Below are 26,788 nucleotides of genomic sequence, written 5' to 3' on the forward strand. Positions count from 1 at the left end.
AAGAGCATCCTCATCTGGAAAAGTCACTCCTTTTCCATCTTTAGGAGTAAAGACTATAGACTCGTTCCATTAAACTAACAATCTACCAATAATGAGCACTTGTCTCTCATACTTTCATTTTCTATTTTCAGAGTCTGTCTAACGAGATTACTTCTAAAATTACATTGATTTCAAGTAAAGCTGTAGTGTATTGAGCAGAGTCCTTTTTATTCTACTCAGGATGAAATTTTTTTTCTAGAAACTAGTAAAAGTAGCCTTTAGCGATTAGTCTTTCAATTTCTTTCTTCAAGACATAACATTTTCTTGAAATTGATTGACTGTCAAGTAAAATTTTTTTGAGTCTGACATGTTCATCAGAGCTACGCTTTCCTTTTGTTTGTTAAATAATCAAGAAGCAAATCAAAGATTTATAGGATAGATCATTGTATACTTTCACTTATAATTACACATTATTATGTTTTTAATTTTAAAATTCTGAATAATTACTGTTGATTTTGTATGATGTTAAAATTTACTCAAAATAATCATTTAGGGAAAGAAAAATCAATGGATGTGACTTGAGATGGCTAAACACAAAAGACAAATGGACAGGGATAAATTATTGTGTGGTTTTATTTACAATTGGACAATTTCTTGGTTTTAAACTTAGACATGCCAATTTAATTTGAACTTGAATGATAATGCCTCAACTTGAACTTAATAAATAAGTAATTTTTAAATAATTATTTTGTATAATTGGTAGGGTATGAATATTATTAAATTCAACTTGAAATTAGCCCAAACTTAATTTAAAATAAATATTTATATCATATAGATATATTTGTAGATCATTTAGATTATTTTTTTAATATATTATGATATATACATATCTCAATATTGATATAAAACACACAAACACACATATTTTTATTGAATAATTAATTATAATGAATAATGAATAATAATATAGATACTCAAAATTCAATAAATGATTTATAAATTTTTAATAATAAATAAAATATAAATATTAAAAAATATGACTAATGAATACCCATTGCCATCCCTGTTCAAGCCCCAATTAATTGTTTTTTTTTTTTTTTTTTTTTGTGATACTAGTGGAGGCGTGAGGACTCCGAACGGCCAGCACTCTTCTGGTCCCATTTCATGCGGTGTTGGGCTTGACTTGGATAAACATCTACCCTTGGAAAATTAGTATTGCTTCAAATTATTGAAAAGAAATACGTGGGCTTAGTTTTATTTTACTCCTCCGAGCAATATTGATTTGATGAGTTTTTTCTCATTTATTTACTCTCCATCATTATTTTTTATTGATTAAAATACATGTTGATTACCTTATTTTCATTCCATGTGAATGTTTGGTATCATCAGAAATAAATAGAATAAAACTAAAATAGAATAAAAAAAACTTTATTCATTGATTCAATTAGTTTTGTTACCTAAGAGGCTTTGTTCTCTGGCTTAAAAAAAGTAGCAGAATGATATTTGATCAATATACACAACTCTATCTATAGCATAAATAATCTTGGTAAATTAATACTCGGTAAATATTTACTCGGTAATTACCGAGTATTAATTTACATAATATTTTTTGGGTCTCGATTTAAATTTGAAAGTTTAAATAATATTTCGATTAAATAATATTTGAATTAATTAATAAGTATTCACTGCCCCAAGAATATTAATTTATAGAGATTTGTTATTTTTCTTACATTTCATGTGCAAATTCAATTTTCCTCCTCCCCTTTCTTTCTTTTTATTTTTCCTGTAATAAAAAAAATCGTCTTCCCCCATGATCTGGGCACATGCCTTGTTTCTTAAAAAATGTACCGAAGCAATAATCAGTCTTCCCTTAATTAATCACCAGACTATAAAAAAGGCTTCCACTTTGCTTTCAAAATGGGGTGAGAGGCGAGACTGAGAAAACAAGAAAGAGGACTGTCTCGTTTGCGACATCTCAACGCAAAGTGAGAGAGAACCTGAACGATGCTTTCCTTGTTGTTCTTGATTCTTCTAACTCAAGGCAATCTATCCATGTCTGAACAACTGCCTCAAAACATATTTATCTTAGCCGGACAGAGCAACATGGCCGGTCGTGGAGGCGTAGTCAACAACACCAAGAACGGCATCCCCTCATGGGACGGCAGTGTCCCTGTTCAATGCCAACCAAACCCATCGATTCTCCGGCTAAGTGCCAGCCTCACATGGGTCCAAGCCCATGAACCTCTACACGCCGACATTGATTATAACAAGACCAATGGGGTTGGACCAGGGATGTCGTTTGCCAACGCAATCTTGACTAAAGTGCCTAACTTCGGTTCCATTGGTTTAGTACCGTGCGCCATGGGAGGGACTTCTATACGTGAATGGGCAAAGGGAGGTTTCCTCTATGACCAGTTGGTGAGGAGGACTCAGTTTGCCTTGCAGAGGGGGGGAGTCATTAGAGCCATGTTATGGTATCAAGGAGAAAGTGATACCCAAATCAGAGAAGATGCTGATGCGTATAAAGGAAGGTTGGACAGATTTTTCATAGATCTCCGCGCAGATCTAGGGCATCCAACGCTACCAATAATCCAGGTAATTATGAGCTATTCTTTTACATATGTCTGGATTGCTTCTAAACATCATGCAACATTTTAAAACATGAAAAATAAATCTACAATTGCAATCAAGTCCCAGGAATCCTGGCCTTCTTGACTAGATGCTTGAACAAAAAAATATAAAGAAAGTTTGATGAAACAAGACAGCATGCTCAGACAACAAAAACAAAGAATAAAATTAAAATGTGAGTGTGGATAACCAGCTCACCAGTTCTGAAGCAACAACCGTTGACCGAAAAGCTTATAACGTTAATTGGTTAAATTGTTAGGTGGCTCTGGCATCCGGGGAGGGGCCGTATGTGGAGATTGTGAGAAACGCTCAACTGGGAATTAACCTTCCTGACGTGCAGTGTGTGGACGCCAAGGGACTTCCACTAGAACCAGACAGGGTGCACCTTACCACGCCGGCTCAGGTTCAACTCGGTCAGACTTTGACCTATGCATTTCTTCAATCTTTGCCTAGCCCAGTTCACATTGCCAGTAATTCTTGTAGGAGATTTTCAAATCTCATGTTTCACTTTCTAATCGGTCCATTATTGAGCTTTTACGTAGATTTTTTTTCCTCTTAAATACAAATTGCAGCTACAGTTGTAAAACTGCTAGAAGTTGCAGCAAAGCCCAAGGGCAAGTCTGTTGAACAAAAGTTATTTAAATGGAACTGACTCGTGAACTCCACGGATTAAAATAATAATATTATTGAAAAATAAAAATAAAAATATTTTTTTAATTGTTTTTTAATGCAAATTAGATATTCATCCAGTCCCGGGCATATCTGATTACTCCAATATAATTGAATCATCTCCAATCTTAAGTTTTTAAACACAGACGGAGTGAAGTCTCAAATTATTTTATTGACTTGTGTTAAGGGGATGTTGGGAATATAGTAACGTTTTTTTTTTTTAATATTCTTTATTTAAAAATATATTAAAATAATATTATTTTTTAATTAATCATCCTAAAAATAATGAATAAAAAATAATCTGAACAACGTTGCTCCTGTGGTTGTGTTATTGTGCCAATGCCTTGGGCACTAAGCCAGTGACCTAATGGCAACTACTTCGAATCTTTTGGGTCTCTCTTTACTATTAATATTAATTAATTAACAGAACACGACACTAGAGGAATCTAATTCACTGTAAAAGTTTTTTTGTTTTTTTATTTTATTCTTTAACAACTTTTTTTTAATTAATTCATAATAAATTATTTTATAATAAAATACCTTACTAAATGTATGACTAAATCATTGTAATTACACTCATAAAATATTATTTATTATAATAATATTTTTTATTTTTTATTTAGTTTTTCATTATTATTTTACTATTCAACAACCCTTTTTTTTTTATTAAGGTTGTTTTTCAATATTATATTATTTTTTAATAAAAAAACCGAAGGGTATGGCTAAACACACCCGCAGTACTATTTAATGGAATAATATTTTGTAATTTTTGCTTTTATTTATTTATTAAATTTTATCTTTTAACAATTTTTTTTTAATTTTACCATTTGATATTAAATTGTATTTGAAATTTGTGTCTTTCTTTTGTTTCCTTTCTATCTCACGATTTGGGCAGGTTGACATAGTTTGACTTGGTTTTTTTTTATTATTTTGTAATTGATTTTGTTTTCAATTTTACTCTCTGGCAATTCGATCTAGTTTTTATTTATTTATTTTATTCTTTAATATTAGGTTGTTTAAGAATTGAGCTGTATAATTTTTTTCAATTTACTTTACATGCAGTTTTTCCTGGTTTCATGGATTTTTTTTTATTTTAATCTTTAACATTGAATTTGTTGAAAATGAAGGTTTATAGATTTTTTATTTGTCTTTCATGAAGTTATCCCGATTATATAATCATAATTACAGGTTCAACGGATTAGCAGGAGTTGACTTTGATTTTTTTATTTTATTTATGAATATTGAAATGATTAGAGATGAGGCTTCTTAGTTTTTTTTTTTTCCTAGAGTTATCACAATATTATAATCCAAGTTAAAGGCTTGAGAGATGAACCTACATTGACTCAAGTAGTTTTTGTTTTAATCATTTAATTTTCATCATTTAACACTAGTTTGATTATAAATTGGTTTCTATAATTTATTTTGATTTATTTTCTATAGGGTTATCATGGTCTTATGAGTCATGTTTCATATTTAACATGTTAACCCGAGTTGATTTAATATGTTATCATTTTAATATTTGAAAAAAATATCATTCAATAAATCATTATATCAATATTTAAAAAATATAATATTTTTAGTTCATGATTTATTTATTTTAATTTTTTTTAATAAAGCTTGAACAATTTTTTCTTATGTTAAAAAAATTGATTTGGCATACATTACAACGTGGGTCAATTATCTATAATATATTGTTTTTAATATTTTTAATATTTTTTATAATTATATATAAATGAATAAATTTGAATGTTTATTAAATGAACATGTTTGATTATAATTGTCAAAACTTAACAAACATGTTTTATTTTCAAAATAATATTATATAATTTTTTATGATTATGATTAAATTGTCTTGTTAAATTTCTTATCCATATAATATAATTTATAATTGTACTTAATTAAAAATCAGGGACATAGTTGAATTATCTTTCAAAATTTAATAGTTAATAGCCAGGATAAAGAAATATAACTCTTAAAAATAATAATTACTAAAAAAACTCACTCAATATTGTATTATTATGAACCTTTTTATTTTTTACTCTTTTAAAATTCAATCCTTTTTTAGAGTAAAGATGAAGATAATATTGATTGGACAAGGAAAAATAAAGAAAAAACTCACTTAATCATTCTAACTATTTTTATCTTTTTATCTTAAAAAATAGTAATCAAACCCTAAATAAAAATACATATAACCAAAGATTGGAGAATGTTTTAACCAAATCATTTACTTTATTTTCCTTAATTGCCCTAAACATGAGAAATTTGAGAAATGTGTTAATTGTTAAATTTTATAGATATGTTTAGTATTATGATGTAAAGTGATTTTTTAAAAAGACAATTTACTTGAAAATGATTTTATTTATTTATTATATCAACAAGTTAAAACTATTAATAAAAAAAAATATAAAAACAGAAACTATCCATCACCAGTACCTTACCGAATTACCGATAATTAGTTGGGAGTAAGGCTCAAAATCCAATTCGTACAAATCTAAAATCGCGTCACTCACGGCGCAGAAAGGGGACAGCCTACCAATCAAAATTTCCAATTTTTACAAATTGACTGACGGTTCCCTTTCCTCTTTTTTTTCCCTCTCAACTTCTACATTTGGAAATAATATCACACCTTACATTGCAATTGGGGAAATTCTTTTAAACATAAACATGAAATGCATCTCCAAATTATTAGGATAGTATAATTTTGTTCTTAAATTATTATTTTTTTAATTAGGCCTTAAAAATGGATTAAAATCCTTAATTAATATTGTTTTCTAAATTTGGAGTAAAACTAATATAAAAAAATTGTTTAATGACAAAATCGAGACTAGTATGGAGAATATTTTAAGTATAAATAACTTTTAATTAGATTTGTTTTAAAATTGATAGATTTTGTTTATACCTTTACAATTATTATAAAAATATTATTATTATTTTTTACAAAAAGAGAGATTCAAATTAAAAACCTCTTAAAATTTAGAAAGATATTAATACTAATTGCATTACATCCAATTAGCCATATAAAACTTTTATATTTTAAAATTCTACGCTTTTATTTTTAGCTTTTCAAAAAAAAAAAATTTGTCTGGACAAATATTAAATTAATGTTTTTAAGTGTTTTTTATAATTTTATTGTATTTATATTAAAAAATTTAAAAAGCTATCATTTAACACATTACCAAACACTCACATACTATTATTAGTGATAGTAACTTACATGTTTCAAATTACTTACCTCCAACCAAATAAGTGACCAATATCTTCTAGATTCATGGCATCCTTGTTAATAATAACTAACCAAATTACGCATTTACTAATTACAAAATCAAGCCAGATTTCTAATTACAGTAATTCCCCTTTGCTCGTAAAACAAATCAATTCGCTAGCGCCGTCTAGGCTATATAACATTGTCATCTCAGTACGTAAAATAAACCTATATAAACAGCTACGCCAGCGGCAAGCAAGAGGCTCTCTTCTCGTAGGAGGCTTAATAAATTATAGAAGCCATGTTCAAGCTACTTGTGTTGTTGCTAATGTTCCATTCCAGTTTAGCAGCTAACGTTTCCTGGGACATCTTTATACTTGCTGGCCAAAGTAACATGGCCGGCAGAGGCGGTGTGGAACATGGAAAGTGGGACGGGAATGTCCCGCCGGAGTGTAGACCGAACCCATCAACACTTCGACTGAGTCCTAAACTCACATGGGAAGAGGCACACGAGCCACTCCACGCAGACATCGATGTGGGAAAGACATGCGGGATTGGCCCAGGCATGGCATTTGTTGATGGACTCAGAGCTAACGGCTCGAGAATTGGTGTGGTGGGTCTCGTCCCTTGTGCGGTTGGTGGGACCAAAATCAGTAAGTGGGCTCGAGGTACGCAGTTGTACAGTCAATTGGTGAGTCGGGCTGGAGCATCAGTGAAGGATGGCGGGACGATTCGAGCGATTTTGTGGTATCAGGGAGAAAGCGATACCGTGACAAAAGAAGATGCTGATGCTTACAAGGTAAATATGGAGACGCTTATCACCAGCTTGCGTACTGATCTTAATATACCATCGCTGCCTGTAATCCAGGTACGACCCTTTTCTATTTCTTTAAAGATTTTAAGGTACGTACTCTACACCATTAATTTCTCATCTCTTTGACAATAACTAGGCAATAGTACTACTGATATAACATAAGGTGATGAAACAGTAGTGGTGGGGATGATTGTTTCAGGCCCATCAAGTCTTTTAAATTCCTCTGGTGGGGAAACCATTAATATGTGGCTCAGACCAAATTCGACTGAAAGGCTGCATTGCCTATGAGAACAGTAACATTAATTGTAAAACCATCGAGTTTTGCAGTATTAGTAACGGGTCTTGTTCATGAGAATTTCTTTGATCCAAGCATGTCAACAGAATAGATTCTTGGAATGATTAATCATCTGGAGGATACAAGTCTTCTGGCTTGCAGATGTCTCGAGAAATTGATGATTAGACAACTGGTTTCAAACTTTGAAAAGGGAAACATGTTAACGACGGATCAATTCAAGAACATTTTGTTTGGATTCTACGTCAAGTATAGAAACGTTAAACATATAGGTACAAAAAGTAAAGTTGTTCTCCGAATAAGTTTTGTAAATGATGTCTGTCCTTCACTAGGGGGTCGGGCCCCTATTAGAAGGGTAGTGATCCCTGATAGATGTTATTGGGAATGTTCATTGCAAGATAATATTTCAAAGATTAGCTAGTAGCATCACTCGTCTACAAAACTATCTGCAGGTTCAGCTTAGGCTAGTTGGAGGCAATAATCCTTGCTCGGAATGCGAAGTTTCTATGCTGAATCCCTGATCGATGTTATTGGGAAAGCTCATTGCAAGATAATATTTCAAAGATTAGCTAGTAGCATCACTCGTCTACAGAACTATCTACAGGTTCAGCTTAGGCTAGTTGTAGGCAATAATCCTTGCTCGGAATGCAAAGTTTCTAAGCTGAATCCTGTTCTTCAACAAAACTTTGAGATTATTTTAGAAGCATTTTGTCCTTGTGCATAAAACTTTCTTGGTTACAGGTAGCTCTTGCATCAGGTGAAGGCAAATTCATAGAGACTGTCAGAAGTAGTCAACTTGCAATCAACCTACCTAATGTGAAGTGCATAGATGCCAAGGGACTGGCCCTTCAAAGAGATAACCTGCACCTCACCACAATGTCTCAAGTACAAGTAGGCTTGAAGATGGCTGCTGCCTTCATAGATTCTTTCGGCAATATGCCATGAATGAATCGCAATCATAGAGTTAAAATGTTGTGCTCGCCATGTGGACAGCAATTAAATCCTCAGACATCAACTTCCTATATTCACTGGTCTGGTTTTATAATATTACCTCATAATTATTAATAAATAATTAAATCCATCAAACAAAATGCAAAAAAACAATGTTAATGATAAGGATAGGTTTTCCCAGTCTCCAAATTATTAAATACAATTAATATATAGACAAATTTAAATATTTAATCAAGCCTTTTTAAAACTCCATTCACCGCTAAACTATTGTAATCAAGCTATAGAAATTTCCTGGAAAATATCTTACAATATTAGATTTAATGAAAGCTGCTTTTGCTATTGGCTGCTCCTTGTACAATTTCGGTATTGCGTTTATATACTACACTTGAAAGTGTTTTTCAAGGCGTGCTTATAGTTATAAGAACATCAATCTTATGTTTTTTAAAATAATTTTAGATAATTTGAATATAAACATAAAAAGATATATAAAAATGTGTGTATTTAACATTATTTTCTAAAAGAAAATTGAACATACTTTTATCGAGGTATACTTGTTTGACTTCCGGGGCTACACTGCAGAATGAAGTACTTTCTTTCAATACAAAAAAAGAATGCGATATTATTAATGCTTTTTTACTATTAATAAAAAAATAAATTGAAAAATTGAAAAGTTTATACATACATTAAATAAAATAAATTAATAATTATATGTGCTAATAAATAATAATAAATTTTTTGATTCTAGTTAAAGATATAAGATGAATATGTTATTTCTAAAAAAAAAGATATTGTATATTTGCTTTAATTTGAAATTAAATTCCTGAAATTTTAATTGGTTTGAATCAATAAAATAAAATTTTGATTTACCTAATCAAACATTAACTTAAGAATGAAACTTATTTTTAACATTGTGAAAGCCTCATATAAAAATATCAAACCTAATCTCAAATTAACTTAATAAGAAATGACTGGATTAAAAATAAAAAACCAAGTGATAAAAAAAACAGAAAAAAAAATGTTATGTATAACTATTGCAACTAGATTGTGTCATTCACTTGTATTGTTTTTCCATCATTTTGTTAATATTTTTTTCCATCTTGTATGTTCATGATTTCAAATATATAATTTCATAGTTTATCAATTTTATAAAATCAAATTATAATTATTAAATGAAAAGAAAAGAAAATACTAAATCAAGAAAAATGAAGGATGCAAATGAATTAAAAAAAACACACTCAATAAAAATGAAGAAGAGTGTGAATTAAAAAACATGATTCATAATAAAAATGAAGAGTGTGAATTAAAAAACATGATTCATTGTTTATAATTTAAATATCATTTCATGATTTATATAACGTCAATTTTACGATTAAATAGGAAGCAAATTGAAGAACTAAAAAAAAACAGTAGATGTAAATGAAAAGGAAACCCAATAAAAAAAATGACATGAAGAGTGCTTTCACCTCAAATCTTTTAATGTTTTTGTTAACGAACTGCACTACCGCATCCACTTTGCGTTTGGTGGAACTTTATAGTATTTTGCTATAAAGTTCTTGTTCTTGAGGCTGAGAAGGAAACAACCACTACAAAGAAATGCATATATTCTTCCATCTTGTTAGGTACAAATTCGAACAGATCCATTTCAATGATCAACCAATTTGCAATTAAGTACGTTAATCGTGGGCCCACATGATTAAGGTATATCATGCACTAATCAATGGGTTTGATTTTAATTTAATAGTATTAGTATTAATCAATCATATAAATAAATAATATCTAGTTAATGAGCCACTGCCACAGTGTTATTTTACCGGTTTCCACTGACCAGGGTTAACGCATTCCATTTATGATTGGTTATATATAGTTTAATGAGTAGAATAAAAATATATTTAAGATATGATTATGGTTATTTTTTAATATGATTTTTATTTGAAAATATATAAAAATTATTTTTTCATTTTTTAAAAATTATTTTTTATATCAACATGTTAAAAATAAAATAATATTAATTTAAAGTTAAAAAATAAAAAAAATAAATTTAAAATAAATTAAACTCGAAAATAAGTTGGTGGTTGGCAACCAATCAAAAGTTCTTGCTGATATGTTGCTGACATATCAGCAGTGAAGTCCCCAAAACAACGATTACCTTCGGCCACTTGACAAGCACTTCTTCCAATGAACTATACAGAGTCAACGTGAATCCTCGATTTGGTTTCAGGACTCCAAGACAGAGGCAAGGAGGAACTTGAAATGGCGGCTACGTCTTCTTGGAATTTCATGGTTACTCCAACAAAGCCTTCTCTCTCGTGGAAACTCTCTTTTCTCTCTCCTTTAACTACAGTCAACGTTACCCGCCGCCAAAACAGGACGGCCAAAAGATTTGTTGTCTTTGCCACTGTATTTCTTGATCCCAAGCCCACGGTCCTCGTTGCCGAAAAACTCGGAGAAGCTGGTCTCGAGCTACTGAAAACATTTGCAAATGTTGATTGCTCTTACAACCTCGACCATGAGGAGCTATGTACTAAGATTTCACTTTGTGATGCGTTGATTGTGAGAAGTGGGACTAAGGTCACCCGCGAGGTTTTTGAAAGGTCAGGTGGCAGACTTAAGGTTGTGGGTCGGGCTGGTGTTGGTATTGATAATGTTGACTTGTCGGCAGCCACTGAACATGGGTGTTTGGTGGTTAATGCTCCCACGGCTAATACGATTGCAGCTGCTGAGCATGGGATTGCTTTGCTTACTGCTATGGCTAGGAATATTGCTCAAGCTGATGCCTCTATTAAATCTGGTTTGAGCTCTCTTTTTTTCATGGTTATGCCTTTTTTAATGCTTCAATTGGTCATTTATCGAGCCGGTGGCTTACTTTATTGCTGTGAGTTGAATTTTGTTCCTTGCTATGTTCTACAATTCTCTGCGCAATATGTTTCTGTTATAATGATCAATAAGGGTGTACTTGTTTAAACTTTACCGCACGGTCAGTGAGATTTTGGAGGATAATGTGATTTCAACAGATCTTGTTTATGCACAAAATTGTTGAGACTAGCAAATTGGTTGTATTTTGACCATATCCTTCATCAATTATCAAGTAATTTCCAAACAATGGCTTAAATAATGTCTCTGTTATCATCCAATTTTGTAATTCTTCAGCGATGTCTTTTTCTCTGTTATCTGCCCAGGAAAGTGGCAGAGAAGCAAATATGTTGGGGTTTCACTTGTGGGGAAGACACTTGCTGTCATGGGGTTTGGAAAGGTTGGTTCGGAAGTGGCACGGCGTGCCAAGGGTCTTGGCATGCATGTGATTGCACATGATCCTTATGCCCCAGCAGACCGCGCCCGTGCTATAGGTGTGGATTTGGTATCGTTCGAAGAAGCTATATCGACAGCAGATTTCATCTCCTTACACATGCCTCTTACCCCTGCTACATCAAAAATGTTCAACGATGAGTCCTTTTCCCAGATGAAGAAAGGAGTCAGAATTGTCAATGTTGCTCGTGGTGGAGTAATCGATGAGGAAGCTCTAGTAAGAGCTCTGGATTCTGGGACTGTTGCTCAGGTTCTGGTTTTCTTCAGAGTCCTCATTACCTTGTTCCCTTATTCCGTTGAGTTTTGGTAATTTTAGTATTTGTGCAGGCAGCGCTTGATGTCTTTACAGAAGAGCCCCCTTCAAAAGACAGCAAGTTGGTACTGCATGAAAATGTGACTGTGACTCCTCATCTCGGTGCTAGCACTACAGAGGCTCAGGTATGCTTGAACATCTATCTAGGCCTCTGGTTATACTTTATTAACTTCTCATTTTTATTATCTTGCTTAATGGTGATGAGATTTAATCAGGAAGGTGTGGCCATTGAAGTAGCAGAAGCTGTTGTTGGAGCTTTAAAGGGGCAGCTTGCTGCGACTGCTGTAAATGCGCCAATGCTTCCTGCCGAGGTACTTCTTACTTTCAAACCTTCAACCCCTCACAAACATTGGACTATAGATATTTTGTGCATTCCTTTGATGAAGTGAAATAGAAATATCTCAAGTGGTAGCTTTCCACCATTTTTCAGTGATGTTTATGGATATTATATGCTAGTTCAAGGATTGTGACCACTTTGCTTTTCATCATGGTGTAGAGAAGGGCTCGTTCCCTCCCCTTATGTTTATGTACGTTGTGCAAGGTAGGGAATGATATCTTTTTTGTCCTCAGATTATTTTTTCTCATTGCAGATCCTGTCAGAACTTGCACCATTTGTTACTCTGTCAGAAAAGCTTGGCAGATTGGCAGTCCAACTGGTTGCTGGTGGAAGGGGGGTGCAATCAGTTAAGGTGACTTATTCTTCTGCCAGAGGTCCAGATGATCTTGACACTCGGCTGCTTCGTGCGATGATTACCAAGGGTCTGATTGAGCCTATCTCCAGTGTTTTTATAAACATAGTGAATGCTGACTTTTCTGCTAAGCAGAGAGGACTGAGGATAACAGAAGAGCGCATTCTGCTGGATGGTTCACCAGAAAATCCACTTGAGTTCATCCAGGTTCAAATTGCCAATGTAGAATCCAAATTTTCCATAGCAATGTCCGACTCTGGTGAGATTAAAGTAGAGGGAAGAGTGAAAGATGGGAAGCCCCACCTTACAAAGGTAGGTTCATTTGGTGTTGATGTGAGCATGGAAGGCAGCCTCATACTGTGCAGGCAGGTTGATCAACCAGGCATGGTTGGCAGTGTGGGGAGTATCCTTGGTGAGGAGAATGTAAATGTGAGTTTCATGAGCGTTGGTAGGATCGCTCCACGAAAACAGGCTGTAATGACCATTGGTGTGGATGAGGAACCCAGCAAGGAGGCATTAAAGAGGATCAGGGAAATACCAGCAGTTGAAGAAATTGTGTTTCTTAAGTTGTAGTGCTCAGAATTCCATCATTCTAGAAGTATATTTCATGCCCAATTTTGGAGACACCTGTGCTCATAGTCCAAGGTTGATTTTTTTTCCGAAATGGCTGGTCGTTTTTGGATCAGTTTTCATGTTTGATTATGCATTCCAATAGCCTGGTTTTTCGTTGTAGATTTTTTTTTTTTACTCTTTGTTTTCTGTCAATTGGTCTCTTTAGCTTCACAGGTGTTTGTCACAGCTGTATTTCGATGTAAATATTCAGAATTCACAAACTGCAGAATGGCTGTGTTGATTGTTTGTGCATTTCCATGGTTTCAGATTGTCATACTGCCCCTTGTAGAATTTGCAGTGATCCTGTGTTGTATCGCAGCATGTTTGGTCTCCTATTTAGCTTTGTTGAAATTCCAGTTCACGAGGAGTTCAGCCTATTGAACAAGAGAAAACAAGGCAACAACTGCTAACAATTCAATAGATCACCTGAGGAGCTGGTGGACATGGGGTTGAGAAATTGAGGAGATTTAGTCTACAGCATCCATAGTTACAAAATTCTACTGGGAATTGATTAGATCTTCAGACCCGCGTCAATGATCGACCTCGATCAACTTAAGTTTTATGTTTTTGATGATGAAATTCTTAATTACATATTAAAAAAATAAAAATTAATATCACAAACTTTACTCATGATTTATGAAAGCAAAGTTATAGATGCTCGCCATTTTAATTTAAATACAGGGACTCATATTAGGATAGGCTCCAGGTATTCACGAAAAAAACTTTTACACATGATAATGGTTTTGTTTTCCTGTGAAATTTTCCTTATTTTCCTCGAGAAATTTTTTCCTTGCTGTGGGTATTTATAATTTGTAACCCATGTTTTGGCCTAAAGGTTTAATCCAGCTAACTTAGGTATTTAAAAAGAAAGTGACCACGTGGTTGATTTTTCTTTTCTTTTCCTTGCCTCTTTCTATGTTGTGACTTTTCTCTTCTAATTACAAGGGATTTTAGATTGAATTTAAATTTTTAGTTTAAGAAAGGTTGAAATAAATAACTGATTTTCTCTTCTGTTATTTTTTTTATTAGAATATTGATTGTGGAAGGATTTAAAAAGTGTTTAGTAATTTTATATCGTTTTGATTACAGAATGACTCGAGGGATTAAGTTGATATTTTAGAATGTTAGTTAGTTTTCAATGAACTAATTAAATAACTGAAATTATAGATTGTTGAGGAATAAATTATGTTATTGTGAAATCTGTAAATTTAAAAACTAGTAAATCAGGATTCTGAAAATCCCGATTCTAACCGACTGGTTAGCTTGTGATAGGGATCAACCAGTTAGTCATTTCAACCGATCCAATAATAGAGTTTTATCAGGTTTATTAGGTTTGATCAATTTAATTTATATTCAGGATTGATCATGTGAATCAACTTGACTTTATAATTATGTTTTGATTTCTAGGTTTAAAGTTTCAATATTATATGTTTGTGTTTTTTTTTTAGTGTTTTCATATTCATTATAAGTTTTACTGACGTTTCTCCTAAAGATCTTTAGTAGTCGCCGGTTCTGTATCCGTTGTCTTTTGCTTTTGTTTTTCGTGTGAATAAGATAATCTTTAATATGCATGTAATATAAATAAATATATATATTGATTATATGATGAGTACAACTTATTAATTTTTTAAATATTTATATATTTTATTATTATTTTCTAAATACTCATTCATTTTTAAATTTACACTTATTTTATGTTGATTTAAATTCCATTCAATATGATAAACATTGCTTTGATAATTATGTGAGTATCTGTTATGTTTTAATATCAATCTATTTGTTAGTAACTTCAGGGTAACATAAAATAGTTAGTTTATATATACATGATATTTTATATACTTAGCTGGAGAAAAAGATACCAACTTGTAACGACTGATTCTCCTACAATAGTCACCTTAATGTGTCATCTGGTTATTTTCGGATGTTATATGATTCTTGATATATATTTCAATATCTTATGTTAATATGTTTAGTATGTATATTTGTATTAAAATATATTGACTTACAAACTTTTAATATCTAAGATGTATGTTAAATATTATTTTTATGCCGAGTTTATTGAATTCACCTATTTATTTTTAATATTATTTTAGATTTTTAACTTCTGTTAATAAGTGGATTTTATTGAGTATTCTTTGATTTTTTTAATTTTGATTGACGTGCCTTGATTATATCTATATAGAGTGAGTAAAATAACCAAATTAATTGAAATTCATTGAAAAAACTAAAATGAGATATTGAATCAAAAAATTGATTATGAATAATTTTAAAAGAATGTTATTCAAATTTAATTTTCTATCTGAGTAATAAAAAAATAAACCAGTCTAAACCAAACCTTTTAAATTCAAAATAATAAAATCATGCATGTCACATCAAAACCTCTAAAAATATCTCAATTAAAATACTTATAGAATCATTTGATTTGAACTCAAATTTTTTGATTTATTTTTTTATTATATGCTTGTCAATACATGTAAGTATGGTAAAGTTATCAAATCAGTTCAGAAAAAATAAGGTTGTTTTTTAAAGTATTTTTTATTTTTTAAAATATTAAAATAATATTTATTTATTTCAATTTATTTATGACAACAAAACAATTAAAAAAAATAAAAATAAACTTAATTTAAAGAAAATAATAATAATTTTCTTTTGAAAAGCACAGTTAGCTTAAATCCCATGCTGATGACACGGGGTGTCTCCAGAAACAAATGAAACAAGAAAGCCGCCATCTCATGACATGATCTCACGATGTTCCTGAATATTCCTGCCTGTTTCACTCTCCAAGTAGCTCTCCCCTTCGAGCCAGAATAAAGTAAATTACAAACATAAGCTGTCATCACATTTGAGCAGTGCACTTAGAGGGGCTCAAAAAAGAATTGACCAAGATTTTAAACGTAAATGGAGCGGTCAAATAATTTTATTTCTACTACAATAAGATGGTAGTCCGACGACAAGACATGGGTGGGTGACACATGTAGCCATCCCATCTTCAAAGCAAAGTACAGTAGCACTAAACTTGATAATAATACAAAGTTAACAACAAAAATTTATTCCCAAATACCAACTTCCATGAACCCATCTTCAGTGGCAAATCCCCTAAACATCCCATTGGTGTTAAAACCACATGCCACTTCCCCGTCTCTAGACACCGCTATCAACCCAGCTCGCCCTTCATCAAGCCTCTCCTTCACAACAAAATCCACAGATTCTTGCAGGCCTAATCCCTTGTACTCCATCACTGCCGCCACATCACGCGCTAGTGTCCCTCGTATAATGGCCTCTCCTTCTCCAGTGCATGAGATCCCACAAAGATCACCAGCGTAGGTCCCAGAACCAATCAAGGGTGAGTCACCAATGCGACCTGCTTTTTTGTTCATGAGCCCGCCTGTTGAAGTGGCAGCAGCACACCTTCCTTCGCCGTCCACAGCCACGCACCCTACTGTTTCTGGCGCATAAACGCTGATAGGGAGTCCGTTCATTACCAAGGGACTGTTAGCAGCGGCACCCACGCTGCAGCTTTCCAACCCAGCGGCTGGGATTCTGTAATCAAACTGGTTTCGAGCAGAGCAAGAAGACATCAAGTCAAAAAAGGGCCCGCCACATCAATAAAAGAATCTACAGGGATTCAGCTTACCAAGATGGAGTTGGCTTCTTTTGCTAATTTCAACATCCCGACGTTTTCCTCTGTTATAAAATAATCATTGTCCACCAGCTCAACACCCTAAAAAAACCCAAGATTTAATAAATATAATTGAGATCACCACCATATCTTAGTATATCCAGTCATCTTATTTCATTAATTATTTTCTTTATTTATTTTTATTGGTTCGGTCGAAGACAAAGTCACTGGGCAAGCCCATGGATCAACCCAGATTTGTATTTTAAAAATCTAAAAAATATTTATTTTAATAAATAAAAACTCGAGCAAAAGCAAATAATCTTATTTTAATAAATAAAAACCGGTCACGGGAGCCGAGTGCCACGGTCTCTTTTTTCATTCAATTTGCACACATGGCTTAATAAAGGGTTACCGCAGAGGCTAAAAGAAGGAAAAATACCTGTTGCCTAGCAAATTCCTCGGCGCCAGAAAAAGCAAGATAGGAATGGGGAGATTTCTCCATGACAAGTCTTGCAAGAGAGACTGGGTTTTTAACTGTGGTTAAACCTGATACGGCACCACATCTTCTCTTAGGACCATCCATTATGCTGGCTTCCATTTCCACTGTTCCATTCTCTGTTAGTGCAGATCCACGGCCAGAATTGAACAGGGGATCCGTTTCCAATTCTCTCACCTGTCACAGCAAAAACATCCAAAGATTCAACCCTTAGAATCTTTATTTACAAGTTCAAAACCCAGAAATTACTACCGAAACTACTTCGCTCCCTACACGGCGTGCCAGAAAGAAAACACGGTGCCAAGGAGAGTAATGTAGAGCCGGGGGGGACTTGACATCGATTGACATGACAATTTCTTAATTTACCAAGAAAATATGAAACAAAAATCTAAGACCGATAATGGTGCAGTTATTTTCTATTCACAGTAAGTGATCAAACAGTTGGGAACACAGAAATTCCTTGTAAGAAATTAAAACAGAGAGGGAGGAATCACATACAACAAGTTCGACAACATCAATAGCGGGGAGATTAGAGCGAAGAGCAGAGATGCCAATCTGAAGGCAGCGAGTGAGGAGTTTTTTGGCCTCCTCTTGTCTCTCTCGTGGGAGATTTGGGTCCACACCAGCGCCTCCATGCACCGCTATAGCCCATCCTCCCATTTTTCCTCTCTCGCTATTTCGCTTTCTCTAGCTTTCGTTTCTTACGAGGGTGTGTGTCTTTGGCGTCTGCCATGAGAGCTGGTGGTCAGCTTATATAGGCGTTTTGCGGACACTACGTACCCTAATCCCATTATTTGGTATTAAAATCCGTATTTCATTCGGATATTCACTTTCCAATGGCGTCGTTTCAGAGTTTATTTAAATTTGAATGCGCCCACCCACCTATTCGGCCTGTCTGTTTAAGTATTTTAAAAAAATTATTTTTTATTTTAAATTAATATTTTTAAATAAATTTAAATTATTTTAATACATTAATATTAAAAATAATTTTTTTAAAAAATATTTTAATATATTTATAAATAAAATATCATTTTAATAAAAAACAATACTAACCACACTTACCCATACTGTCGTGACCCTGTAATTATTTTTCCTTGCCAGCTATTGACTTGCTATATTTTCGTCAGAATAGTAATTATAAGCAGGGGAGTTTATTAGGTAATTACTATTTATTAAAGTTATAAAACTCTACGAGGGAAAAGGCTAGAGTTGAGGTTTGATTATAATTTCTTTTTAAAAAAAGAGTAAACAGGATGAGAGTGGGGTTTTGAAATGGTGAGGCCTAGATCCACAAAGTAACGTGGTTAGATGAATTTTTCCTTTTTCTATTTATTTTTCTATCTAAATCAGTTCATGTTCCAGATTAATTTTTTAGCGAACCCCGATGTCAATATAAGTTTTATAACTATTATAATTATTAAATTTGGTTGAATGATCTAGAGTTCACCACAACCACGTTTTTTCAAATATTTTTTAATATTTTTTAATTATATTCAAGTGATTTCAGTGAATGAAATCAAAATATTTAATTTTAAAAAATATCTATAATAAATTATTTATTAATTATTTATATAAGTTGGTCTGAATACCACAAATTATATATAAAAAAAAAAAATTAACACGTCAACTAGATGGCACGAGCCCTTAACGAAGTAAAAACCTGGGCTGAGTTTTACCACTATGCTACTTATATTTATTTTTATTTTTTAATAAACGATCAGTATATCCGGCCTTGAAAATTAAGAGAAAAATGTAATTCTTGGATACAACTTTCCTCTGTATATTTTCATTTTGAGGCAGCCAGTGATTTGAGCCGCAGGTGGAAGTAAACAAGATTGTACATAAATAACTATCTTACGCTCGTGATTTTGGCGACCAAGATTCTATCGTAAAAAATGCAATTTGATTCTATTATCAAGGAGAATCAACATTTTTTATTCAGTGTAACATATAGTATTTGATGCACATAAATAATTTGGTCAGCTAGATTCCGCTAGCAAAAATACAATTTGATTCGTTTACCGATGAGAATCGATATGTTTTTTTATACAATTTATTTAATGCTAATTTGATGCTCATAAATAATTATTTTAGATATTGTTTGGTTTCTGTTAAAGACATAAGTGATGGGAATAATGAAAATTAAAAAAAAAAACAAAATATAAAAAAATATTATTATACTTGGTAATAATATACAAAAAAAATAATTATTCATGTTTAATTATGATCAACAGGACATCAAAAAATATGAAATATATGGTAAGGTGATGCATACATTGTACATTCAGAATAAATTTTGCAAAATAAAACTTAGTTCACCTATGGTTTAGTGAAAAAATATGCCATTTAAGTAACATGAAAATTTTATTTTTTAAGGTTAGGCTTTGAAGTCCAGTGCCGAGGATATGATAGAATCCCCTTCCTGATTCTCAATTGTAGTTATAAGAAACTTTCTCCATAATTATAGTAGTTGAGATATTAACAATTTCTTTCCAGTTGTATTTTCTTTTCTTTTTATGCAACGACTTATATATATATATATCATAATATTATTTTTATTATGTGGTCGAGAGTGATGTAGTTTGATTTTTTTATTTTTTTTGTTTGTAAATATATTAAAATAATTATTTTTATTTTTTAAAATAATTATTTTTTATATTAACACATTAAAATAATTAAAAAATAATAATTTTTACCAAAACACAATATAACCCAGTACCAATTACCGACATGCCATCACAAAATCACTATTATATTGGTTACTAATCAATTATTAATCACAAAATCACTATTATATTGGTTACTAATCAATTATCAAACTTTTTCTGCTTTTAAAATATAGAAATAAACAGAGAGAACCACGTGCTAAACACACACGTGGAACGGCTGTCTAAGTCAACAAGTTACCTTGAAAATTGAAATTAAATTAGTTAAAATAAAATAAAATTTAAAATGCAACTCCCCTTTCAAGACTCTGGCAACGACACGTTGGATTCATGTACATTGCTTATTTTCTTGTTGTGGCCCTTAAAACGGGGGGCTCGGGCTCCAATTCTCACCGACGTCGGCGAAGGACTAAAATTTAACCAGGAATGATTATTTAACGAGGAATGATCTGACACTCATATCTAACAAAAAATAAATAAATAAATCTCAGCGTGATAATATTGTTTAATCAACTCCGCTTTATATAATATTGTCACCAATTTTCAAAGATGAAACAAACAGTACACACCAGCTGTGACCAGTTTTTAGCAGAATCTATTGCCACTTTTGAGTTAATACTCCGCACGGTACAGCTATTATATAAAATATAAGTGTGCCCGTGTGTGTGTGTATTTTTTTTAAAACTGGGGTTATTAATTAGATGAAGGTAATTCATAATTCGGGTTTATTTCAGATAAGATTTTAAATTAAATTACAAAAATATTAATTAAAAAAACTTGATTAGCACAACAAATCTTGTTCAGATCTGATAATATTAATATTTAAAAAAAAATTACATGGTGCATGCATGCCTGACATTGTATTTTTAGTGTGTTTGAAAGATATTAAATTAATTTTTTTAAATGTATTATAATATTTTAATGTATTAAAGTTAAAAATAAAAAAAATTCAAAAACTTTAATATATTTTAAAATACAAGTAGTTTTTATAAAGACGTGTTTAGCAATGGGGTTGTGCTTTTGGTTTAAAGATTTTTTAAAAAATATACTAAAATATTATTTTTTTAATATAAATAAATCAAAATAATATAAAAAATATAAAAAATTAAAATTTTAAATTTTAGAAAAACATAATTTTAACCTTATTCACAAAAAAATACTTCTCATAATGAAATCCATGCCTTTTGGATCTTACAACTATACAGTTGCTTCTCAGGTAACTCCACAGGGCCTAAAGGAGAGGAGAAATGTCGTGGTTTGGTGCGTGATTCTGTGTCCCTGAGCTTGACCGGGGGCAAGGCGGCTGGGCCAAAAGCACAAAAGTAAAAGGGTTGGGTCCCACAACGTCAGGTGTTTCTGGGAACTGAGTTCCGAACTTTTGGAAATCATCTGGCGATGATGAAGTGCTGATAAGAATGCTGATTGGTTGGATTTGCTTAAACCGATGACTAAGCGACAAGCTGTAGCCTGTAGATTGGCATAAACCGATTCAATATTCAAAATAAATATAAAAGAATCAAGATGAGTAATCCTCAGAGAGGGGATTCATGCACTGCGCTGGGAGGTAAGAACATAGATGGAGTGGCTCGGCTTCTCACGCCAGCTGCTTGATTAGTATATTCTGTGTACCACTGCCGTTTGAAATTCTCATCCCTTCACCTCAACATACATGTCCATGTCTAACTCGGTCCGATCTCACTCACATTTGCTTAGGTTAATAAATTCGATCCACATTTAGCGAGATTAATTTTCAGATCAATGTAAGGAGTATTTAAGAGTGTATTAGCTCTCATGATTTAAAATATTATCTGTATAAAAATATATCAAATTAATATATTTTTTATTTTAAAAAAATTCTTTTTAATACAAACATATCAAATCAATATAAAAATATTTAAAAAATTAATATTTTAAAAAACACGATTGGAACTACGTTCCTAAATATTAAATTCTAATGAATCCTTTTCAATCCCAAACTCTGAATTAACAAGGTATCTGGTTGATTTGCCGAGCATGCAAGCCATGTGTAATAATTATGCATAAGCAGTCCATTCAAAGTAAATTTAGCAAGCACTGGCAAAAGGAAAAGGGTGTTATGCTAGCTTGATTTTCCACCAGCATTATTCTGAAGTAAATTTTCTAACAAATTAAACATTGTAAGAATAGCCAAAAGCGAAATACTTTACGGAAAAACACATTGGACATGTACCTAACAAATAAAGAGACAATTTATTCCTATTAAAGCACACGCAGGAACACCAGAGTCGTTAATTTGTAGTGCAATGCTGAGTGAGTTGATGGAATCATGGACTTCTCATTAAGAGGAAACCACGTGTTGGAGATCCCTTGTTGTTAAAATGGCCATATAAATGGCAGCGATCATTCTTGTTGAAATAATTGGTTAACTCCTAAAATTATATAATTTTATGTGTTAATATATATTTAATATATAAAATTAAATTAAAAACTTAAAAACTAATAAAAATAAATTTAATTCATGTAAAATTAATAAAATTAGTAAATTTAGTTTGATTTTACAGGTTTATTAAAGTTGTAATATGAACTAAATTAGGTTTAAATTTGACCTTAAAATATCTACTTGCCAGTTTTGTGAGATTGGATATATCTTCTAAACTATACATTGAAATTTTATAGAAAAATATTAGACATGTGAAAATATATTGTAATAAATTTTTAGGTTAGGTGGAGTTCGAGGATATAATCGTCTAGACAATCAAAATTTATAGATGAATCTTGTCAAATATATCAAACTAAACCTTCATGTACTGTTTGAGACATATTCGAAGTTATCGGTGAAATTTTGATACAATTAAAGTTGAGCCGAAAACTAAACATTTGAAACTTTCTAGCCACGTATTGTTTGCCCATTGATTCATCAAAATAAAAAAGAACAACATGTTCAAGATCAATACTTAAATTTATAATAGAATATATAAAAATTAGAGATTTTGATTACACGAAGGGATTTCAATATGAAGACCTTTTATTTTATTTATTTATTTATTTATCAATAATTATTTTTAATTTGAATTGTTTCAGCTCATTAGATATTATTTAAGGGTTTGTTTTATTAATGAATTTATGTTAGCCAATTAATAATTTTTGCTCATTAGTTTTCAACTCAAAAGAAGTTTATTAGAACTTAATATGACGGGAACAACCAAGTTGTTATTAGATTTATATGTATTTACTGTCCTTCAATGATTTTTTTGTATTTAAAAATTTCGTTTTTGGAGTTTTTATTTCTTCATGCTATTAATTTAGTGATTTACATTGTTTATCTCTCTTATTTTATTTAGATTATTTATTGATTATAATATTATTAACTTATTTTATCATATTTTAATATAATTTAATTTTTCAACTGAAATTATCAATGTATAATTAATTAAAAAATTATTTATAACTTTATAATTATAATTTATAATTTACATTTGTATTGTATTTTTCATATATTAAAAAAAATTATTTTCAACAATCTTCGTAATGATTATGTTCCACATGCCCACGTGGTTTCCCATGATAGCAGGACACTCTCCCAGTCCAAAGTTTAAGGAAAAACATGAATGTTTCAGAAAGTTTTTTTTTAATGGAAACGAGCATGATTCTCTATTTAATTGTTAAATTTAGTCGAGATTTGACAAACGTAATCTACCGACCATGATGAAGGTGGATGAGGTCAAGAATACCCTCAAATTAAGTTCAAAAGATATTATTTAGGATTTTGCTTTAGTTTTCTGGTTATTGTTTTTTTATTTATTTTCTAGATGGATTTTAAGATTTTAATTTGATTTAATTTTAGTTAATCTCGTTTTATAATATATTAAAATAGTTTTTTAATAACATTAAATTATTGAATTTTAAAACATGTCGAAACAAATTTTGTTTCTACCTAAAAAATCAATAACATTAGAATTTAAAAAAAAAATCTAATTTCTATGTTTTACCTTAAGCTGCATCATCACCCACCAAGCAATCTAGCCAAAATTATAATTGGAGCTCGTAAAGGGGATCGAGACGTGATTGAGATGGGCAAATGGGAACGAGTGGTTAAATTGGAGGCTGCTTCAGACAGCATTTCCCCACAGACTTTCTGGCCCTCCAATCCCATACGAGCAAGAGGCAAGGAAGAAAAGGAATGGGTGGCCGTAAGCATCCAACAGAGAGAAAGAGAAGTGGAATCCTCGAGATACTTTTGCCCACTATCACTAAGGACAACGTTGGTGTGCACTCCAAGAGATCCGTATCACGTGTTCGGTCTCTCAGTATCTCCATTTGTCATCATCATCAGATTCTTGAATCTTTCGTCACAGAAAAAACAAAGGTGACGCTGCGTCTCAAATCTTGGCCCCTCCGGCTCCTTCAACAGTTACCCCCAGCGCTAATGAAAATAAGAAAAATGCTATTTTTACCATTAAGTGGTGTTTAGAGTTTGATAGTAATTGTTTTTAAAATATGTTTTATTTAAAAATATATGAAAATAATATTTTATTTTATTTTTTTATATCAATACATTAAAATAATTTAAAATATAAAAAAATTAATTTCACACAAAAAAATTCAAATTTTACCTTATCTCCATTTGAAATATAGTACCAAACAGAGGCTAAGATCCATTTGTTTTCATTGGCAGTGTTGTATGGTGTATGTTTTATTCTACAGTGTTTTGGTTAATTAACACCAAGCCACTAAGGCAGCTCCTTTCAGTCTTCCGCTTTCACTATTCAAGATTCCTGGTGTTGCCAAAAAGCTTGTTTCTTTGCAAATGCACCTCTTATGGCGTGGTGATGTTGAAAGGAGCAAAATTGCAAAGTTGTTTGGAATCGTCGGCTTGATGCGAGTCCAGAGGTGGATTAGGAGTGGGTTTTATTTGGACCAAAACTAAAATTTTGATTTCAAGCGGATTTTGGAGGTTGAGTGGCTCGAGCTTTTTCCGGGGGGCTAGAATTTATTCTGCCTGCATACAAGGTAGAATTTTGTGGAGGTCTTCCTATTTTTTCAGGAGAACTCTCCACGGTTTGGCATGGTGTAATAACTCAACCGTCAGTGGCCATAACCCATGCTCATAAGTTTGATCTAACAGCTGCCGATCCACTATAGGAACAGGCCATTCAGTACAGTTCTCATGCCATTAAGAAAGCTTTAGAGCTCAGCTGTTCTCATGCTAATGCTTAGCCAGCTGGATTGCGTTCTTGAATTGGATTCAAAGAAGGAAGTTGCTGGGCTTCAAAATGATACAGGAGTGGGGCTAAACATTAGTTTAAAAGTGATCCAAACCCAAATTAAGTTTTGCTTCTTGTTTCAAAACTACTTTAACACAGTTTTATCAAGGAAGCAGGAATAGACCAGGAAGGAAACAACATGAACAAAATGGATTTAGATGATCGCGGAGAAACAGAATAGATGTTGCCAAATCTGTCTTCAATCTGGGCTAAGACCAGTTTGTAGGCCAGCAAATCTGACTCGGAACTCTAAAGGGACACCCACCAGGCACCAAGTAGCTATTTGAGCAACAAGTTTCATTTCCAAAAGAGGCCTTTTATTTAGGTCCATTCAAGAAGTTTGCACCACAAGGGGGTCAAACACTGTACCGTTCGTAAAGTGGGCTTGTCTTGTTTTTCTGGGTGTTCAGGTGGGCTAGGATACTTAATTGGGTCTTCGATCCAATTTGCTGCGAAGAAGTCGTACTTTTCCAATGTGTACGCCCTGCCCTTGTTTGCTCGCCATGCCAGCGCGACCTTGCTGAGAAAGACAAAACCCAGGAAAGAGCCGAAGACTGGTGGTTTCTGGGTTGGATCAGAATTTATTAGTCCAATAATTTATCGATCTAGTCAGTGGATGGCTAGAAGCCATTATCCTTGTTAAAAAGCATCTCACCCCTCCCCATCCACACATACATGCAGGTAACCAGAGTACCTTATCAATTATCATTCACCTAAAGTGCCAAACAATAAAATTCCAATCTCTGAAAAATTGTTAGGTTTAGGTTGCCAAGATATACCCAGAGCCAGATCTTGATATCTCTTGACAGATGGTTGATAGCAACCTAATTTTAAATGAAAACAATTTTCCGGGCATGGCTGCACCTAAGAATGGAGAGCATTGTCCCATTGTTCCTTTCTTTCTGCCCATAGAAAGGGACACTTGAGGCGTAAAAGTCATGTGGCACTGCGAATGTTAGCTACAGCTGCAATCTTACATGACCCCACACAAAAGAAATCTGTATTCACTGGGCACGGTAGAAAAAGGAGCCCGTCTACCCTACCTCAGGACCCCATTGCTCCCATTAAAATTCTGCTGTTGTTTACTGACTTTTTTTGGCTTTTCTTTCGATGTTTTCCATGTTATGTTTTAACATATACTATCATATGCATTCACTGTATATACTAGTATATTTTTTTGCTAGTGACAATATACTAGTAGAACATACAGTACATACAGTAAAATAAAATATTAGTTAAGCAGTAGTGCAGTACACTATGCGGTGCAACTTGCGTTTCGCCAGCAAAAAAACCAAAAATAATGTTTTTGCTA

General features: G+C 32.3%; 4 protein-coding genes across 4 annotated transcripts; 3 read left to right on the forward strand and 1 right to left on the reverse strand.

The window, feature by feature from the left end:
- The first annotated feature begins 1,842 nt into the window (after positions 1-1,842).
- Positions 1,843-3,255, forward strand: LOC105129045 (probable carbohydrate esterase At4g34215). The gene is made up of 2 exons (XM_011030957.1): positions 1,843-2,574; positions 2,867-3,255. The coding sequence occupies exons 1-2, from the start codon at positions 1,984-1,986 to the stop codon at positions 3,164-3,166; spliced, it is 891 nt and encodes a 296-aa protein (XP_011029259.1). The 5' UTR covers positions 1,843-1,983; the 3' UTR covers positions 3,167-3,255.
- A 3,451-nt stretch (positions 3,256-6,706) lies between these two features.
- LOC105129051 (probable carbohydrate esterase At4g34215) lies at positions 6,707-8,606 on the forward strand. The gene is made up of 2 exons (XM_011030971.1): positions 6,707-7,346; positions 8,326-8,606. The coding sequence occupies exons 1-2, from the start codon at positions 6,780-6,782 to the stop codon at positions 8,527-8,529; spliced, it is 771 nt and encodes a 256-aa protein (XP_011029273.1). The 5' UTR covers positions 6,707-6,779; the 3' UTR covers positions 8,530-8,606.
- A 2,012-nt stretch (positions 8,607-10,618) lies between these two features.
- Positions 10,619-13,704, forward strand: LOC105129058 (D-3-phosphoglycerate dehydrogenase 3, chloroplastic-like). Its single transcript, XM_011030983.1, has 5 exons — positions 10,619-11,323; positions 11,712-12,088; positions 12,166-12,276; positions 12,367-12,462; positions 12,742-13,704. Exons 1-5 carry the CDS (start codon positions 10,786-10,788, stop codon positions 13,411-13,413), a joined length of 1,794 nt encoding a protein of 597 aa, XP_011029285.1. The 5' UTR covers positions 10,619-10,785; the 3' UTR covers positions 13,414-13,704.
- Positions 13,705-16,338: 2,634 nt separating this feature from the next.
- Positions 16,339-18,312, reverse strand: LOC105129065 (probable isoaspartyl peptidase/L-asparaginase 2). Its single transcript, XM_011030995.1, has 4 exons — positions 18,066-18,312; positions 17,511-17,744; positions 17,087-17,173; positions 16,339-17,003 (listed from the first exon to the last, which is right to left on the reverse strand). The coding sequence occupies exons 1-4, from the start codon at positions 18,225-18,227 to the stop codon at positions 16,500-16,502; spliced, it is 987 nt and encodes a 328-aa protein (XP_011029297.1). The 5' UTR covers positions 18,228-18,312; the 3' UTR covers positions 16,339-16,499.
- Positions 18,313-26,788: the final 8,476 nt, after the last annotated feature.

Source organism: Populus euphratica, unplaced genomic scaffold (assembly GCF_000495115.2).
Source record: "Populus euphratica unplaced genomic scaffold, PopEup_1.0 scaffold2.1, whole genome shotgun sequence".
Lineage (NCBI taxonomy): Eukaryota > Viridiplantae > Streptophyta > Magnoliopsida > Malpighiales > Salicaceae > Populus > Populus euphratica.